This window comes from Diabrotica virgifera, chromosome 7, assembly GCF_917563875.1.
Source record: "Diabrotica virgifera virgifera chromosome 7, PGI_DIABVI_V3a".
Taxonomy (NCBI): domain Eukaryota; kingdom Metazoa; phylum Arthropoda; class Insecta; order Coleoptera; family Chrysomelidae; genus Diabrotica; species Diabrotica virgifera.
In genome coordinates this window covers 214,284,027-214,305,336 of record NC_065449.1, presented here as the reverse complement: position 1 = coordinate 214,305,336, position 21,310 = coordinate 214,284,027, and the positions used below count along the sequence as shown (strand labels likewise).

The following is a 21,310-nucleotide window of genomic DNA, read 5'->3' as shown; positions in this document are numbered from 1 at the left end:
TTCTGACTCACCCTGTATAATTGAAAATAATTTTAAATTATAGATCTCTTTGATACACATTAGTTTTGTTATAAACATTTTTTTGTATATCTCATAGTTTAGCCGTAATCAAAGAAGACCAGAGGTTTGGCGCACCCTGTATAGGGTGAGGCAGATAAATGGCCTATTAGAAATATCTCGAGAACTAAAGGCAACTGAATTATGAAAATTGGAACAAGGGGGTTTTGAAGACTGATCTATTTAATGAAAATATTTTCATCTACTTGGTACTTCCGGTTAAACCGGAAGTTCCTTTAAACTTCGTTTTTTTAAATGGGAAACCCTGTATATTTTTACATTTTTAGATTCTCCTCGATTTGTTCTTTCTTAAAAAATAAGATTTTGTAACATTATACAGGGTAGGTTAAAAGATAATTACGTTTTCTTATTAATTTCGTAGCAATATTCACACCCTGTAGGATTGTAGTAGTTTGACATAATAAACTATATTTATGTTCAAATGATTTTTAATGTAGTCTACTATTGTTAACAATTATTAGTATAGCTAAATTTTTAATTTTAGTATACAGGGTGGGTCAAAACTCGGAATGAGTATTTTCTGAGTATTCTTAAATGGAACGCCCTATATTTTAGTATTGTAATGAAATGATATTCCACGGTACTTTTTTATTTCTTAAGCATTCCCTATACCTAACTGCTTTAATTTGTGCTTAATTGTTAATCGCACCAACAATTTTAACTTCGATGGTATTTTGATAGCTCAAGCATTATTGGCAATTTTAAGGATCAGTCTAGATTAATATTTATTTTTTTTCAAAAAAATTTTTGTGATTAGATATTTTCACGGCCAACCTAATACAATTTCACATATTTTGTGTTGCAATAATTAATGTTTGCCTTGAATCAGCAATAACTCACAAATTAAAGCAGTTAGGTATTCGCGGTGTGCAAGTACTTGGAAAGGGAAACGAGAAACGACCGTGCGCGAGTCGCGGAGAAATATTGCAACTATCTTAAATAATTCATATTGTCAATTGAAATTGTCAAATTGAGGTATATTTCATACCTTCTGTCATTGACGCAGAAAAATTATATATTGCTCCACAATATTGATATGATATGCAATTATTATATAAAGGTAAATTTAATTAATTGTATTTTGCTTGCAGTACTGCATTTTAATAACTGATTTTATTTACTACATACAATTGTTTACGTTTGCTAAACATAACCTGCATCTTATTTTTTCTTCTTATTATTTTTTTGGACTATGGCCTTGACAATTATCCAGCAACCAGGACTAATATAATTGGCCAATATAATTAAAAGTGCGAATAAAAGTACAGAGCGTAGAAATAGAGGTCGCTTTGCCGAACTTGCACGGTCCCAATAGGGAATGCTTAAGAAATTAAAAAGTACCTTAAAATAATATTGCATTACAATACTAAAATACAGGGTGTTCCATTTAAGAAAACTCAGAAAATACTCATTCCGAGTTTCAACCAACCCTGTATACTAAAATGAAAAATTTAACTATACCAATAATTCCTAACAATAGTAGACTATATTAAAAATCATTTGAACATAAATAGAGTTTATTATGTCAAACTACTACAATCCTCAGGGTGTGAATATCGCTATGAAATTAATAAGAACGTAATTATCTTTTAATCTACCCTGTATAATATTACAAAACCTTATATTTAAAGTAAGAAGAAATCGAGGAAAATCCAAAAATGTAGAAATATACAGGGTGTCCCATTTAAAAAAACGAAGTTACAATCAACTTCCGGTATAACCGTAAGTTGCAAAGAGACCAAAATATTTTCATTAAATAGTTCACACCTCAAAACCCCTGTATTCCAATTTTCATGATTTTCTTACCTTTAGTTCTCCAGATATTTCTAATAGGCCCTTTATCTGCCTCACCCTGTATACATAAAAACATACATACCTTAAAACAGAGTCTAGTCACGTTGCTCTTTGTGTCATCTCCTCCTAAGGTAGTAAGATCTATTAAAGTTATTGCTTTCAGAATCCAGGCTGCTCTGTATTCACCCTTTAGTTCCCTGGATGCAACTATGTTCTTAGCTAATTCATTCGTTGCTCTTAGGTTTACATTTATGCTGTTCACCCAACCCAAATCTGAAATAAAATGCAAAAATATATAGATATTAATGTAAATATTCAGTGAATGTCTGGAAACATAAATTAAGTAAGAAAATTATTGTTAAAACATCAAGAATCTTATTCTGAAAATTTACCCAATTCACAGCCTGGGTTTCGTTCTTGAGTAGACGGCATGTTTTTTCCAAAAACTTATAAGTACAAAGGTTTATTTAATTTTAACAAGATAAGAATTGTAGTTAGGAAGTTGCAAAATGTCCAGTAAATTGTTTTTTTAATTGTAGAAATATATAAAGCTGTAAAATAAATTCGATCTGTAGTTTTTTATTTACTATTCACTCGTGATAATCACAGCCTATGGATAAATCAGTAACATGTTTTTATATTTTATTTAATTACAAATTATTCAATAATTTGAACAATTTGATTCATATACAACATAAAAGTAAGGTTATATTTTTTGAAGAATGTCAAACCAGTGAACCAGTGTATCCTTAAGATTATGCAACCAAAAATACCATATTTCTATTTTTCATTTTTTTTTATTTCGTTCGTCGCATGAACTTCTAGGGGGATAACCATTTTCTGTAATGGATGTTCAGTAAATGCTTTGTTACTAAGTAAAGTTTAATTCATTGTCTTTATAAAGAGTAGCTTATTATATTCGAACGGAATATTTCTGGTTCGTATCCATCCAGTCAAAATGAAAGTTTCTGAATTCCTTTATAAAATATAAATTACGATATTACTATTACTAATTACTATAATATAGTATATTCTTCTCGCGACTTTTTCAAATAATTCTTTTCTCTATTTGGCATTGAAGTAAATTTCGATTTGCTACATGTTTTATTCATGTTAAAACTCGTTCTTCACTACAGTAAGTTTCTATTGCAGTTTTGTTTACTGGTTGTATTTTTGAGTAGACTTCAGTTGTGGGCAAATATTCGCGACATTTTTTTGTCAATCACCCCATTTTTTCTGGGATAAAAATGTTTTAAAATTCCTCACGGCCTCAGGTTACCACACGAAAACTTACGTCTACAAAAGGATGACAACGTATAATTAAAAGAACTTATTTTCGACTATTAATAATCATTGCTCTGTATAATTATAAAAACTGATTAACCAAAATAATCAAGTCAAAGATCATCTTTCTGATCTGATATCAAAATTCAAATTTGTATTTTACACAAACTTTTGCAGTGCATTCTCATAGAGGTATATATTATGCTAATATTTAACTCTATGTGCATTCTACATGCGCAGGCGACCTCTGTCAGATATCACCTCAACAACATTTGGCAAACTTTCATTTTTTTATTGACATTGACGTTTCTGTTTTTATTCGATATGTTTTTATTTTATTTTACTACGTGGTTTATTTTAAGTTATTAATTTAAATAGTTTTATTTTATTCGGTTTCATATATATTTGTTTTGTTAATTTAATGTTTAAATCACTTTATTTTCCGTCCTATCATGACATCGAAACACTTCTGCTTAAAATGGAACAAATTCGAATCCAACATTTTGAGTGCCTTTGAAAGTCTCCAGAACACAGAGGATCTCGCAGATGTTACACTGACTTGCGAAGGGATTAATATCAAGGCTCACAAGTTTATCCTGTCGGCGTGTAGCCCCTATTTCCGGACAATATTTAAAGTAACCTAGTTTCATTTTACACACTTTTTTGATGCTGTTAAATTGTATATAGAAAGTTTTGTTTAAATTTCTTATCAAGTAGAAAACATTCTATTAACTATAGAGAGTTTTGCTGTGTATACATTAGTAGAAACACCTAAGACTATATTTAAAAAATAGAGTACCTATTTCATACCACTGACCCATAATCCAAAAAAAACCATAAAATAAAATTTGAAATAATTTTCGGAAAAAATAGACCTTTAAATAATGGATAACATGTACCTATGTGTAAAATTGTATGCCTTTTATATACAAAGACAGCATCAGGACCCCGATTTTTGACCCTTCACATCATTATTGATCATTTGCTATCTGTACTCTAAACAGATACGAAGCGAAGGCTCAAAAATCAAGGTCTAGATATTTAGTATGTAGGTAAATAAGATAGCATATTTCCATAGACATAATAAAGGGTGGACCAGGCAAGGTACAGGCCACTCTTTCCATCGAGATGTAACGCCAGTATCAATGGACAATATTCACTTTAAGTGGTCTGGCCATATTTGTCTGTTACATGCGTGGGATCGCTTTGAATATAGAGATAGACAGACCACTGATCGACAGCCCGCTCATTACGCTATTTTGGTCAGTATGTCTTGTCTATCCTTAATATATCTATGAGCATATCGCACATACTGTTCTAAACCGTATACAGAATATTAAAATCTTACACGAGAGTGGAACCAAAATATTTGCTTTGATTAGTTCCTAATATATTTTTTATTTTAGGTAGTATACATTTCATTTTTGTATCAATATTTTACCCTTACAACTGGGCTAGAGTAACATAAGAAAAATATTTGTTAAAAGAAAACCACTAAAAAACATTGCATCGAAATAATACAGTTTTCCTCTAAAAATTTCATTTTAGACACTTTTCCCTAAAGAAACGTTAAGACACATACTTAGGTTTTATATGTTCGCTTTTTGAATTAATACGTTTTTCACTGGAAACTAGAGCACCTTCTTTTTACAAGTTCAAAGAATATTATTTTTGCCAGACCATCAGGTTTAATTTTTAATTGTGACATATTATTTCGCTCCATCTACTAAAATATTTTTAAGGTTGCGATATCATAGTTTTCATAGGTAAAACATGATGCATAAGTAATGCATTTTGTTGTTTATATCATTTTACACATATAAAATCGCCCGTAAATTTGTGTAGAATGACATATCTCTTTTCCTCTAGGTGTAATATCCATTTTTGGAATGTATGGTGTACTTACCTCATTTTGCGCATTTTTCGACTTATATCCCCTTCCCCATACACCCGCCAATTGTACACACATAACTGATTGTATAGTTGTTTCAGAAATACGCTAGAAAATTTAAACCGAATATAAAAAAAGAATGTGTGTGTACTTTGTACGCACGTAAGAAGTTATACTTCTAAATATGATTTAAATGAAATAAATATACTTTCGGACAGTTTATTTGTATTTTATTTAAAGATTAAATAAATTTTTACTTACTACTTTCCAAACATTTTTATTAAAACAATACCAAAAATTAAAAAAGATTAGAAAACACCTTGATTCGAACCGGAGTCCTCTTGATCTCCAGTCCAACGCTCTACCACTGAGCTATACCCTTTTGATTATCCAGGCTACAAGATTTTTTAGACATAGTGACAAACAGATGAAGTGAATTATAAAATACTTCAAATACCTATTACTTATTATCTTATTCCCGAGGTAGACAAATCCAAATACACAAAAATTATAATAGTTATTTATGATATAAATGTTAAAAGTACAATTTTAAGGCACGTATGTGAAAGTTTCGTGTGAAAGATTCGCTTCGCTCATTCTGCAATTCACATGAGTGCCTTAAAAATGTACTTTTTTACATGTACCTATATCATACAATATTTTTCTACAAACGTCTTATATGTCAACAATTATAATTTAATCATTCTCAATTACAGGACAATACCTACAAAAACTTTTACTTGAACTTGACTGACATTCCATTTTTATATTTTTCTTGACATTACATCAAAACTGCCTATACTGTCAATATGTAAATCAGAATAACATCTACTTTAGTTTTTGTATGTTCTAACAAATTTTAATAGTTTTTTTCTACAAACGTGTTAAAAATGCAATACAGTTTAAATTAAATTTTAAAAAACCTTTTAAACCACCTTTTTCAAATTGCGCAAGTTGTATTATTAATATCTATTAATGTTAATAAATGAAATATAAATATTTTGACGTTTCACAATTTGACAATTCACTTTTGACTGCAGTGCCTTAAAATTTTTAAAGCACTGGTGCTTTAAAGTAGCATTTTTAACGCTCCTATGGAGTGCTATAAATTGCATTTTTAACACGTTTGTAGAAAAATATATTTAAAAACACTAATATATTCTTTCCACACCTTTTCTGGACTGATAAATACATAAATTAAAACATTTAGTAACGAACTCCATACTGCCCGTGTGCGCATGCGCGCAGATTAATAAAATTTCACCCTCAATGAAATCGCGCCTAAAGAAGTATAACTTCAAAAATTCAGTTTGGCAACATTGTGTGAATACCAAGTCCTGTTGGATATTAACAGAACCGTAATTTAGTCCAGGCAAATTAATATATTTTTTTAACAACAAATATGAAATATTTTAACCAAATAGCTTTTCAAAATTTATGTGCAGAATAATTTTGAATTCGGTTCTGCTAGTGAAATTGCTTTTTTGTTCTTAAAAGTAGAAAAAAAGTTTAATTTCTCTCTCTCTCTCACTCTCTCTCTCTATCTCTCAATATTTTATCATCTAAAATTTTAACTGTACTAATCTGCAAGTTGACTACTAATGACTCATTTACATGATTAATGGGATGTTAAAATATCCACAAGCTCTTATCTTTAAAAGGGGCTTATCAAATTTCTTAAACATTTATACCAAACATTGATATGGCCACTTTTTGCGCATTCTGGCAAAGTTCAATTTCTACTATACACCTTTTTCTTTATCTTTATCTACAATATTACCTTTCCGAGTTTTGCTTAATTGACATTTTTACTGCTTTCAAAGATCAGGTGTCTAAAAACTGTCTTAATTTGTTCCCAATATCTGTTAACTTCATCTTTTGAATTTATCGAATAGCATCTTTGAGAAAATGTTTCTTGTATTTATCCCTTGTGTGTATTTGATAAAAGGTTAAGAACAATAATTATTAATCATGTATTTATTAGTTAGTTACTAAGAAACATACAATTAGGCATACTTTTGTAAATATTATAAATTATTATAGGAAAATCCCTGCCCTCATCCAATAGTAATCCTTAAAGATGTAGCTCATGCAGATCTGATGGCAATAATCAATTTTATGTACCATGGGGAGGTTACAGTGTCAGAGGAACAATTTGCTTCTTTTTTAAACACAGCTGTGGTACTGCAAGTATTGGGTCTTATAGATAATGAAGAGACTCATCAAAAGAAACATCCATTTCCTGCTAAAAAGCTCAAGAACATATCTGATTGTCAAGAATCTCCACAGAAGAAGCCTAAAATGACTCTTCCCAAACCTAAAAAAGTAATTGCAGCTAGTTCTGGATTGGAGGAACCAACCCAAATTCTCAATAGCAGGAATTCATCTTCACCTTCACAATTTGAGGTAAATTTTTTTCTTATGATACATAGACTGTAGGTTTATTTCTTCTACTCTGCTAGTTGTTAAAAAAAGTTTGTAAAAGTATGTATAAAAATCAATTGGTATTTTTTCGAGGGAAAAGCCCAAACATATTTTACCATTTTGTCTGTACTATGGACTGGGATTTTATATCCAAATACTGCTGTTCCAGTAGGCTGTAAAAGCTTCCAGTCAATGTTGAAAGATTTACTTTCAGGGAACACAATGGCTCCTACTTGAAACTACACCTGTCTCTGGGTTGTTCAGAAGATTCCAGCCAACACACTATCCAGCTACGAAGACCTCGATAAAGAAGTAAGAGAAGTGAGATCAAATACAAAACTCAAATAGACTGGCAGGATGCCTTAATAACACTACATGGCGAAACCAATATCACTGAGTTGAAGTCAAGAATTTATAAAGCCAATGTAAGATAAATAATGACATATGCACCAGAAACAAGACCCGATACAGCCACAACACAAAGACTACTGGAAACGGCAGAGATGAGAGTACTGAGAAGTATTACAGGAAATACACTGAGAGATCGAAAGAAGAGTGAAGACATTAGAACAAAAATGTAACATATAGTGTATAAACGAATGGACACTAAATAGAAATAAAGAAAGAAATAACTACATAAGCAGGATGTGGTCAAAATAGCAAGATATAAATCACCAATTGGCAGAAGTATCAGACAACACGTAAAAGACGGAGTGACAATTTTCCATAGAGGAATCAATCCGCCCATGAATAGGAAGAAGAAAAAGCATTGACAGGAAAAAAAATTTTTAATGAATTGTTTGACATGGAGTATATTTTGAAACATTGTGTTCTCATTTTCAGGTTGTTGAAGTTGGTAACGTTAAGACTGAAGAAGGCAGCCTCAATGAATATGATGTTAGTGAAAATGTTGAGGTTGTAGTCGAAGATAAAAATGAGCAGGGTTCAATATTAGAAGCAGCGCTGGAAGTGCGTGACAAACCGAGCAGTATTTTGGAGCAGTCTTTAACTGCGCAAGCAGGTAAGATTAATTGTATTTATACAGGGTGTCCAGAAACTCTACTGACAAACGAAGATAGGAGATTGCTCAGATAATTTTAAGACAATTTAACCCAATTCACCTAGTCCCAAACTGCTTCCTAAGGGAGCTAGAGCTCTTTGAAGATGGCGTCATGGAATTAGTTTTTCTTAAATACCTCCAGAACGCTTCTATTTAGAAAAACGAAAATTGGTATGCGTATTTACTTTCCAGAAATGAATCGATTCCATCTATTGCGAATTTCTAGTACCGGTCATAGGCGTCCGTTTTGGGTAGGGCAGTGGTTATTTTATCGCCTAACTTTTTTGTCTTTAATTTTTAAGCATTTTTAACTGTGAATTATTAAATTGTGAGGTATTCTAGTACTAAAAGGTACTCTTACTTTAAGTCGATAGGATACACCGTTTTCTAGAAAAATCAATTTGAAAATTTTTTCGTTCTTTGAATTTCAAAAAAAAAAGATTAAAAAACCTATTTAGAAAGATGAAAACTGGTACATTTATTTATATTCCAGAGATTAATCGATTTCATTAATGGCGAATTTCTAGTACAGGTCGTAGGCGTCCGTTTTGGGTAGGTCAACAGTTTTATAGCATAGCTTTATTTTCTTTAATTTTTAAGTTTTTTTGACACTACATTATTCAATTATGAGATATTCGAGTACTAAAAGTTACTCTTGCTTTAAGTTGATAAAATACATCGTTTTTTTTTCAATTTTTTTTCAAATTCCCAAAACTAAAAACTTTCAAATCGATTTTTCTGGAAAACGGTGTGTCCTACCGACTTAAAGTAAGAGTACCTTTTAGTACTAGAATACCTCACAATTTAATAATCCAGTATAAAAAATGCTTAAAAGTTGAAGACAAAAAAGTTATGCGATAAAATAACCGTTCCCTACCCAAAACGGACGCCTGTGACCGGTACTAGCAATTCGCAATGGATGGAATCGATTCATTTCTGGAAAGTAAATATGTATACAAATTTTCGTTTTTCTAAATAGAAGCGTTCTGGGGGTATTTACGAAAAACTAATTACATGGCGCCATCTTGAAAGAGCTCTAGCTCCCTTAGGAAGCATTTTCGGACTAGGTGAATTGGGTTAAATTGTCTTAAAATTATCTGAGGAATCTCCTGTCTTCGTTTGTCGGTAGAGTTTCTGGACACCCTGTATGTATATGCTTGTTCAATTGAAACGCATCTTTAGTCAGGTTAGACTTGGAAACAATTGTAATCACTTAACTGACATTCTGCCGTTATTTATGTTTGTAATCGTTACATTGATTAGTTCCTATAAGTTGTATGTATTTGACTGCGATTTTAGATAAAATGACTTAAAAATGGCCTTTTGTTACGGTTTTTTTAAACCTTCACAATTCATTTATATGTGTTATACTGAAAGATATTTAAATACTTTAAACCCCCCTGGTTACGCCTATGGTAATTCCTTTAAAACAGTTGGTTTAGGAATGGTTTGAGATTCTAGAAATAGGCTGTCTTTCTCTCGTTCACAGGTTGTGCATAGGTTCTTGTCACGTAACTAAATCAACCGTGGTTCCGTGCTCACATGTTCGTTTGAGCGATGGACTCGAATGACATTAAGGAAAGGTGGTTGATATCCGGTCTCTTTGATTGGGAGCTGACGACATCGGCCATTGTAAAGTGGAGAACTGTGCAAATCCGATTCATCAGCAATAATTCAGCTGAGTTTATGAAAACTCACCGTTATTTGAAAGGCTTGTGCCAGTGACGAATTTAAAGCTAGTAATATTTTGTAAGCTGATGAAAAGTTTTAATTAGTGACTGTGACATAACCTTAGCTTGGGACACGTGAGTATTTTAGAAGTTTATACTATAATCAATAGTTTTGGTCGTTCTGGTATGCTTGGACTAATGCCCTGTGTCTTTCCTAGGCTTGTCCAACATCTGTGGTTGAGGAAAGGTCCTGTAACAACCCCTATCTGTTGGTCACATAAAACCTCAGGTAAATATCTTTAAAGCTATTATTAGGAAAGACACAGGCGTACAACAACGACCAAAACTATTGATTATAGTATAATTTTTTAAGATACTCACGTGTCTCAAGCTGAGGTTATGTCACAGTAACTAAACCAAAATTATTCATCCGCACACAAAATTTATAGGTTCAAATCCGTCTTAGACGATGGTTTTTCGTAAAACCAACCTATTTTATGGCGGATGAATCTGGATCAGCAAAACACAACTTAAATTTTGCAATCCTAGCACTGTCGTCAAGACAAGAATCAAAATGGATGTCATCCGTCATTGCTTAATGTCATTCGGTCTGAGTTCCAACTCAGACGAACCATTCAAGCACGGAACCACTGATTGATTCAGTTACATGACAAGAATCTATGCACAACGTGTGAACGACAGAAAGACAGCATATTTCTAGAATCTCAAACCATTTCTAAACAAATCAACAGAATAGAACCTTTTGCGAACGAACCAACTGTTTTATAGGAACTACCATAGGCGTAACCAGGGAGTTTTAAAGTGTTTAAATATCTTTTAATTTAACATAATATATAAATGAATTGTGAAGGTTCCTTAACGAACATCTGAACACGGAACCACGGTTGATTTAGTTACGTGACAAGAACCTATGCACAACCTGTGAACGAGAGAAAGACAGCCTATTTCTAGAATCTCAAACCATTCTTAAACAAATCAGCAGAAGAGAACCTTTTTGCGAACGAACCAACTGTTTTAAAGGAACTACCATAGGCGTAACCAGGGGGGTTTACAGTATTTAAATATCTTTCAGTATAACGTATATAAATGAATTGTGAAGGTTTAAAAAAAACCGTAACAGTTTGTTGTTAATAATCCGTCCAAATCTAATCAGTGTGCGATCATTTAATTTTATTGTGCTGAAGGTTTGCAACTATTGCAAGAGCATACGCGAATGCAAGTAGTGTTTGGAAGCCCATGAATACAGGCAAAACGGTAACGACTTTCTTTCGTCAATAATTGCTGGCGTCGAATGTAGGTGTCATTATTATCGTATATTATCTTGCCATCAAGAAATAAGATGAAAACATCTACATAAGATCCCACATGGTGTCATTCTTCTGCACGACAACGATCGGCCTCATGTTACCAAAAAGAAAATCTATAACTAAAGAGATGGGGGATATTAGAGCATCCACCGTATATGTAGTCCCGATTTATTGTCTTGTGATTTTCACATGTTTGGGCCACTGATAAACGCGCTAAAATGCAATAAAAAATATATCAAAAATAAATAAATTTATTTTAAAATAAAATTGTGGCATCTTCTTCTTATTTTGCCCTTTAATTCGTCCAATTTTGAACATAGGCTTCCCCCAGTTTCCTCCATTCGCTTCTGTTTAGTGCTTTCTGTTTCCAGTGCGTTCCTCCTATCTTTTTAATGTCGTCTCCCCATCTCATCTGGGGCCGTCCTCTTGTTCTCTTTCCTGTCCATGGTACCCATTGTTGTATCGTGGTATTCCACCTATTGCCCGTTTGTCTAGCGTTATGACCTGCGAAGCTCCATTTTAGCCTGGCTATATGTTGTCCTGCGTCTTTGACTATTGTTTTAGTTCTTACCCAGTTGTTTTGCTTTTTGTCTATTAATTTTACTCCTAACATTTCTCTCTCTATGGCTCGTTGTGTCTTCATTATTTTATCCATGTTTGCTTTGGCCAAGTTCCATGTTTGGCATGCGTATGTGAAAATTGGGAGTATGCACTGGTCAAACACTCTTGTTTTTAAGTATTGTTGTATTTTTTTATTCTTTAGGACCCATTTTAATTTCCCAAATCCTGTCCACGCTAATCTGACCATTCGTTTTACCTCCGCTGTTTGGTTTTCCTTATTTATTTTTATTATCTGTCCCAAATATATATTGTTGGTACCTATGATTAATGTGATTCCTAATAAATTTCCAGTGAAAATAATAACTCTTTAATAAGTGCTGGCGATACAATTCTTTTTTATATGCGTATCCGCGAAGATTATAACTCCCAAAATATTTATAACGAAAAGATTTAGTTCATAATAGATGCCGAGAAAATAATTATTTCTGTTTCTGTTTCTGCCGACGAAAACAGTTATTTCTGAGAACTTTTTAGTAATTATAATTTTCGTGACCCACAAACAGAAATGATGTTTTTTGCTGATACTCCTCAAAAAATAAATGTTTTCGTTAACACTTTATTAGGGATTATAATTTTCACAATCATATAATCAAAAATAATATTTTTCGCGGCATTCATTGAAAGTTCTATTCTTAACGGCATTTTTCGGAGTTATACTTTTCGTAGGCGGCGGCGATATAATCATTAACCGCTTCTATTGTGGTGTCGTTTAGTATTACGTTTCTATTATCTAATGTGTTTCTTTTGTTTTCGCTTATTAGTTGTGGCATATTCTCAGTAAAAATAGTAAATTAAATTTTGCAACTTATTAATAAAAGTTTTATTATATAGGAAAATCACCTTCGTCCCACATGTTCCACAGCGAAAAGTCTGCGTTACCTGATTTACCACCGAAAACAATCTACATTCTTCGAAAGCCGCCGGAAGCAGAACAAGAAAAGCGTACCTACAAATCGTCTTCGGAATCATCAACGAGTCCTTCCACATTCGAATATCCGTCTGAGTTTCTCCAACAACGCATCAGGACTGAAGACCATCCGGAAAATTTCGACGTAATGATTAAGGAGATGAATCAAAGAAACGCCAACGTGGAGATCCAGCCGCATCATAGTTCGCAGTGCGGGAATTGTCCGCATTGTGGGAAGGTATGTATCTTGGTTTTCGCTTCTTTTTTTCGACGTTCGTTGCTTCTTCATATTCAAAATCCCTAAAAAGGGCTGTAGCACAACAAAACGTTTTCGGAATCAATATTCCATCATCATATGTTATTAGATGTGCTAGACTTTTACATAAGCAAAGGAGAATCCAGAAACAACTGTCTAATAGAATACAGCTATGACCTCTCATCTGATCATACACCAGTTATCATGAACAAGAGTACCACAGTTATAAACAACACACCCCCTCCTCGACTAGCGTCAAAAAACACCAACTGGGCAGATTTTCAATACTACCTAGAAGAAAACATTAATCTTAATTTGCGAATCAAATCTCCACACGAGGTAGATACAGCAGCTCAATATTTCACCACCCTTGTGCAAGAAGCGGCATGGCAATCTACACCACGAACTGAACGCAGACCGACACATACAACAAATGTTCCCCTACACATTCGGCAACTCATTGCTGAAAAACGTCGTGCGAGAAGAAACTGGCAAAGATCTAGAAACAACATAGATCAACATATATACAATAGACTACGTAGACAACTTGGAGTAGCCATCAAAGCTGCAAACAACGAAACCTTCGAACATTACATTACAAACCTTACAGCAAATGATCAGACGCTATGGAAGGCGACTAAGAAACTCAAAAAACCATACACAACTATTCCTCCCCTCCATAAACCAAATGGTGAATGGGCTCGTTCCAACAAAGAAAAAGCGGACGTCTTTGCTGATCATCTTACGAGTGTATTTCAAACCAAGCCACCAGACCCTGATAAAGAAGTGGAAGAACTAATTAGCGCAGCATGTCAAATGTCCCTTCCAGTCAAAAGTTTTACTCCTATAGAAGTCAAGAAAGAAGTAACCAAACTCAACTCACGAAAGGCTCCAAGTTATGACTTAATCTCGGCACAAGTACTAAAACAACTTCCTCGTAAGGCCATTATTATGCTAACAGTAATATTTAATCGCATGCTAAGTTTATCATACTTTCCAAAAATATGGAAATATGCAGAAATCATAATGATCCTTAAGCCAGGCAAAGCGCCCAATGAAGTAACATCTTATCGACCCATCAGCCTACTTCCAATCGTTAGCAAAGTTTTTGAAAGATTGCTGCTACAAAGAATATACGCAGATCATGAATTCCTAACATTACTACCAGAACATCAGTTTGGTTTTCGGGAAAACCACTCTACTACACAACAAATCCATCGAATAGTAAATGAAATATCAAAAACTCTCGAAGAAAAGAAATACTGCAACGCTATATTCCTAGATATCTCACAAGCGTTTGACAAAGTTTGGCACAGAGGTCTGCTTTACAAAGTAAAATTCGCACTATCTAGTAACTATTTCCTCCTAATCAAATCCTACTTATCAAATAGATATTTCTCAGTAAAATTCCAAGACCAACAATCCAGCCTCTGTCCTATTAACTCCGGAGTTCCGCAAGGTAGTGTTCTCGGGCCGCTGCTTTTCTCACTCTACACAGCCGATATACCAGAGTCTCGTAATACTACGATCGCTTCCTTTGCTGATGACGTAGCAATACTCGCTATAAATGAAGATCACATACAAGCCTCACAAGACCTGCAACACCATCTGGACATACTCAGTGAGTGGTACACAAAATGGCGAACAAAAGTAAATAAAACAAAATCATCTCAAATAACGTTTACAAACCGTTACAACACATGCCCACCTGTAAGAATGGAAAATGTACGAATACCAACAGTAACAGACGCTAAATACCTTGGCCTCCATCTTGAACAACGTCTTACTTGGAAAAAACATATACAGACCAAAAGAAGACAACTAGACTTGAAATTTCGGCAAACGTATTGGCTCCTTGGACGCAGATCAAAACTCAACATCCAAAACAAAATTCTTCTGTACAAAGCAATACTCAAACCTATTTGGTACTACGGACTACACCTCTGGAGCTGTGCAAAGTCAACATCACTCAATATCATCCAAAGATTTCCGTCTAAAGTTCTAAGATCAATAGTGGATGCACCATGGTATGTAACTAATCAAACACTTCACGAAGACTTAAATATACCTTTCATCAGAGAAGAAATCCATCGAGCATCTGAATCACAAAACGAGCGTACCATTCACCATGACAATGAGTTAGTAAGGGAATTATTCCATAATGGCCCTGCCACAAGGAGACTAGATCGAACCTGGCCTCAGGACCTGTTTTAAAACTTAAACATAAATAGAATAAGATGAGACATCATTGGAAGTCTCTTCTTCATGCCCAAAAACATGGAACAAATTTACTTAATACCCTTTTAATGATGTAGATTGTAAATAAACATAATTACATAAAAAAAATCAGTGTTATCACAGGTTTACATGCTTTAAGCCACCAAAGTGTACGGGTAAAAACCCTTAAATTGATTTTAAACAGTTGGGGTTACATTATGTTATCCGATTTTAAAGAATGTTGAAAATATTTCCATATCAACCCCTGACATCACATGACATCAACCATATTGGTTGGGAAATTGTAGGTAGAACCTTACATGGCAGAGTTTAGGTGACAACCAGTTGACAACCAGGAAGTAGTGGAACCCAGAGCTGTCGGACTGGAGAATCTCGGTTCGCTGGCCTCCTTAAGTATCCCTCTGCCTGTGCTGTTTCGGAGAAGTGGAAATGAGTGGGGTCTCGTTCTGCGCGGACTGTGGAACTCGTACGGTTCTAGTGTTGGTGCGTATTCGTGGCGTATCATTACAGCTGGAATGACAGCTTATCTGCTTGGGCTATATTTTTTTGAAGGCTCCGTAACTTAATAACTTAACACACTTATCTGCAGCTAAGAGTTTTGAGAGCTCAGGGAACTGAACTACTGACACTGTTTATTTTCAACAAGATTAAAAAATTTTAACAACATTTAGTTTACTGAATTTCAAATGATAATTCTCACAATGGAGTATGTTGTTACATCATTTCTAATTTTAACAAATTGTAAACCATAGTCTTTCAATATGACAGGCTAATTTTTCAACTTCCTGTGGAACTGTCATTTCTGTCTTGTCATCGTTCTGAGGTCTCCACCTATTTCATTGTCATTTGCTACCAGCCTTTCACCATGTAATCTAGACACACCACAGCTCAGATGTTACCTGGGGCATAATTTTAAAATAGTTTTAACATCTATGCTTTAATTGGCATCTTTAACTGATGTTTCCTTAACGGACCACTTATAAAGGGCTTTGACCCACATATTTTTGTTAAACTATATCTTGGTGGTTAGCATGTAAACTTCACGTGACTAAACCGACAGCTTTTTTAACCATAGTCAAAATTTCAATCTTTGCATTATTTTATCAGGTTATATTCATTTTAGGTAAGCACTGATGATGACTGGTAAACCAGTCGAAAACTAGTTATGTGATTTTGATGTAGCCCTTTTTAGGGATTTTAAATATATACCTTTTATAATGGATTTACTATTTTTTGTATTTTTTTTTTCATCTTGTTTGCATTTGGTTGCGGTATTCAGTCGTGTGATGGATGAGCGAAGTTAACTTTAACGTTTGAGTTAAAGTTAAGATAACTCTCAGGAATAACGATGCCCATAACTATTTAGGTAAAATTCGGTGTGATGTATCGGTCAGAGTTATGAGATAGTTATTTGATCAACGTTATTTTAGAAATAAGGTTTGAGGAAAAAAGGTTGAAGTAACAAAGAGACCCTTATGTAGAAATAGTACAAGTTGGAGTGAGCGCGAGAGATAGTTCGGAACGTACTACAGGATGGGTAGATGACTGTAAAAGTAAATACCCATCGTCGGTCACCGTCGATGACCGAACAGTGCCGAACAGCAAACAGCTGTTCGGGTTCGGTGGTGTTTCAAACAGTAGATAGAAACAGGGTTGCCAGATTGGTGTATTTTCCCACAATTTTGGGGTAATTTGAAAGCGTGGAAGTTTTTGTAACCAGCAATTATTTTAGTGGGATTTTTTGGGGGCGGAAAATTATAGGGGATTTTAAGGGGTCATGGTAAATTAAATTTGCGAATGTACATAGAACTGCGTATATTATACCGTGATTATACTCCCATAAAATGAAGACCATAGTAACTATTAATTATTTCCAGGGCCCTCGTTGATAAGTAGTATAATTTTGGTGTATGTACTGTTCTCTTCATTTGACTACTAATTTATTAAAATGCGGCAAAAATTTAAATGTGGGGTATTTGAGCTTGATGAGGGAATTTCAGTTTCTAAGTGGGGGATTTATAAAATATCATCTGGCAACTCTGCATAGAAAGCTCAGTAGATACTTAAAATAAAATTTCAACTTATATCACTCGATTTGATTTTTGTATCATTTTTAAAATTGTATTACCCTTCTATTCTTATTTATTAAATTATTAGCTTCTAAATTCACTTGATTTCTATCTAAAAACAAATCAAAACATAAACCTAACCTTACAATCCTTAACATAACTACAGAGTTATCTCATAACTTTAGGTTTAACGTCGAGTTATAAAGTGACAGTTGATATACCAGATAAGTCAAGAACTGTCAAGAAATAACGCAAGTAGTTAAGGGGCTATCCTAGTGTAAAAGTACGAAATTCATATACTTTTTTTGGGAATTTCTAAAATAAAAAGTACGATCCCAATTATTTTGAAAATTTGCATGAGCATTTACTATAAAAAGAAGTATACGCAATACAATTTTCATAAGATAATATTAAAAATTAAACAATTTATGCGCTACCTACTGGCACCGTGAAAATAAAAACATGGCCCCACTGCTGCAGTGATTGAGACTAATAGAGGTCCTGAAACATAAAATTTCAAAGTGATTATTGAAATATAAGTTATTTCCTATACCATCAACTAGGATTTTAGAAAGATATTAAAATTTGGAAAAATGACGAAGTGTTGGAAGTTTTTTTTTTTGAATTAGCTAAAACATTTTCAGTTTCAAAAACCGCCAAATTGACATTTTTTATCCGATTAAAAAATCCCTAGTTGATGGTATAGAAAATAACTTATATTTCAATAAAAACTTTGAAATTTTATGTTTCAGGATCTCTATTAGTCCCAATCACTGCAGCTGTGGAGCTATGTTTTTATTTTCACTGTGACAGTAGATGGCGCATAAATCGTTTAATTTTCAATATTTTTTTACGAAAATTGTTTTACATGTACTTCTTTTTATAATATGTAAATGCTCATGCAAATTTTCAAAACAATTGGTACAGTACTTTTTATTTTAGAAATTTCCAAAAAATATATGAATTTCGTACTTTTACACTAGGATAGCCCCTTAAGTTAAGTATGATACATCACACCAATTCGAGGATTATAACATAACCAGTGCCGGTTTATCCACTGGGCGCTTGGGGCTGGCGCCCAGGGGCCCGGGGCCCGAAGGGGCCCGTTCCTTTTAATTATAAAAAAAAAATGAAGACGCTAAATAATCTACATATTCTCCGAAAAAAACCTCATACGCAGATACGCCAATAAAAAGCCTATGTTCTATTATTACATTTCTTCACGCCTATACACAGTGGCGTAGCCTAGCTCTACAAGGGCCCCGTGTCAGTGTTTGTGGCGGGCCCTTTTCCAAAAACTACAGAAAGTTATCAGATTTAGCTATGTCTCGAATTGTATTCAAAATAATCGCATAAACGGAGTTTTTTTAGTTTCTAATAATTTCATTTTGAATTGTGGGGCCCAAATAATAATAGGTATATCTCACTTTTCGGCTTTAAAATAAGTTCTCTTTTAAAATAGGAACAAAATAAGTTCTTTTAAAATAGTTAAACGAAAGACAAAAATAGATGTACATACATCTAATTTATAGATAAAGAATAGATTATTCTCGAAAATGACATATACGCAAACAATAGTACACACCCTTTCAAACATTCAAAAGTAAAGTGGTTACAAAAATTGCAATTTGGCATTATACAGTGGCCTCTAAGGCTAGCACTCCACTTGCGATTTGTAGTCGCGGTGACAAAGAAATCGCTGTCGCAGAAAATTTAGAGTCTAGAAAATTAGTCGCTGTTTTCAGAATCGCGAATTGAATGCTACAAGGGTGTGACACATCAGCTTTTAAATGTTTTTTTACTCTAGATAAAGAAGTTAAGACGCCAATTAATACTTTATGCGAGAAACATAAAAACGATGTTTATGAAACCAAAGAGAACTTGCATAATGAAATTACCCATTTTGTAACGTTATGCCAAAATTTGAATAAACATATTTTATGAAAAATTTTATGTCATCCAGGATGTAAAGGCAACTTTTTCTTATTTGACGCGTCAGGTGAGCGGTCTTTTTCGGCTTTAAAAAGAATAAAAACATATTTAAGGTCAAATATGGGTCAAAAAAACCTAGACGCATTATCACTATAGTATAATATAGTATATAGAGAATGAAGAACTGGAAAAACTGAATTCTGATAATATTATATGGAAGTTTGCGAATACCAAGTCAAGAAAAAAAAATGATCTAATTTTTGACTTTATGTATTTTTTAGAATATGTTTTTTTGCTTGTCATGTGTTGTTTTGTGGAACTTTCTATTTTTTATTTATTTTTTTGGATTATTTTTTACGTTTGCTATTCTTCTTGCTTGTTTAAAAAAATTACTGTATGGATTTTACAATAAACCTTTATAGTTAATGCATGTGCTTTCTTGTTAAAAAACTGACAAGGAATAGCAATGAAGGGGGCCCCTAAACCGCCAGCGCCCAGGGCCCGAAGTTAGGATAAACCGGCACTGAACATAACTACAGGATAACTTTACGTTAACGATAACTTCGGTCATCCATCACACCGCTGATTGCTTGGTAGATCGCATAAAGTTCTCCAGTTAATACAGTTGCAGTATCTGGAATTTTATGTTTGTGAATCTCTGTGTTGTTAATAATTGCCACTCTGACTCCATTTTCACTTTTAGACGTGTCTGTATAGTATACTGTGTAATAGGAATGAGAGTTAATTAAATCTTTGAAGTGTTGTATGATGAGATTAGGGTTAGTGCTATTTTTTTGGAATTGTGATAGGCTGCAATTGACTGTTGGAATTTTTACAGCCCAAGGTGGAAATGAAGATATTTCTTTGTATTGATATAAGGGTGGAAATTTCTGCCACTTCAGTAGCTTCATTGCATGGTGGATTCTGCGAGAATAAGGGAGATTGAACTTTGAAGATTCATTAGTCATGGATAGATCTAAAATGTTATTTATTGGAATTCTTTTACATACATTTATGTTAGAAGCGTAATTAAAGGTTAACAGCTGTCTACGAAACATTAGAGTGGGTTCGCCTATTTCAGCTTGTATGCTATTTATCGGAGTTGTTCTGTATGTTCCAAGTATAATCCTTAGGGAGGTGTTATGTAACGTATCCAAAGGTTTTAACGTTGTTTTGCTGGCAGATGCATATGCGACACATCCGTAATCAATCTTGGAGCGAATTAAGGATCTATATAGCATGAGCAGTGTTTACCTTCAGCATCCCAAGTTCTTGAGCAGTTTTTTAACAAGTTAAGGCCATTTCGACATGAAAGAGCTAACTGCTGAATATGACTTTTCCAATTTAACTGTTGATCAAATATCATTCCTAGGAATTTTATTTCGTTTGTATAGGAAAGATTTTGATTCTCAAGCGTGAGATTTGGTTTATCGTCGATATGTTTTTTTGAAAATATTATACATTTTGTATATCCTTCTTGATTTTTATTATTTTTTATTTAATATTAATTTTTATTATTTTTTTTTTTTATTTTAAGATTTACTCGAATCAATCGGCGTTGAAGTACCATGTGAGGCTGGTGCACTCAGATCTGACGAACATGTACTGCTGTCATCTGTGTCCGGAGTCTTTTGACTATCGAGAAGGGTTCAAAAAGCATATGGCAGAAGTGCATTTAATGAGAAATTAGAATTTATATTTTGTTAATTTTTGTAACTGTTTTTTATGTTATCTTATTTAATATAAATTGGTTTTTGA

General features: G+C 33.4%; 2 protein-coding genes across 2 annotated transcripts in view; one reads left to right on the top strand and one right to left on the bottom strand.

Moving 5' to 3' along the window:
• LOC114335465 (deoxyribose-phosphate aldolase) overlaps nucleotides 1–2,573 on the bottom strand; it is a 28,445-nt gene extending 25,872 nt beyond the window's left edge. The window contains exons 1-2 of the mRNA XM_028285708.2: nucleotides 2,265–2,573; nucleotides 1,955–2,145 (exon numbers count right to left, since the gene is read on the bottom strand). Coding sequence (XP_028141509.1) covers nucleotides 1,955–2,145; nucleotides 2,265–2,304 — 231 coding nt within the window. The 5' untranslated portion in view covers nucleotides 2,305–2,573. The remainder of the gene's footprint in view (nucleotides 1–1,954; nucleotides 2,146–2,264) is intronic.
• Nucleotides 2,574–3,460: 887 nt separating this feature from the next.
• On the top strand, nucleotides 3,461–21,310 carry LOC114335464 (longitudinals lacking protein, isoforms H/M/V). Its single transcript, XM_028285707.2, has 5 exons — nucleotides 3,461–3,791; nucleotides 7,091–7,453; nucleotides 8,315–8,492; nucleotides 12,982–13,295; nucleotides 21,090–21,310. Exons 1-5 carry the CDS (start codon nucleotides 3,609–3,611, stop codon nucleotides 21,240–21,242), a joined length of 1,191 nt encoding a protein of 396 aa, XP_028141508.1. The 5' UTR covers nucleotides 3,461–3,608; the 3' UTR covers nucleotides 21,243–21,310.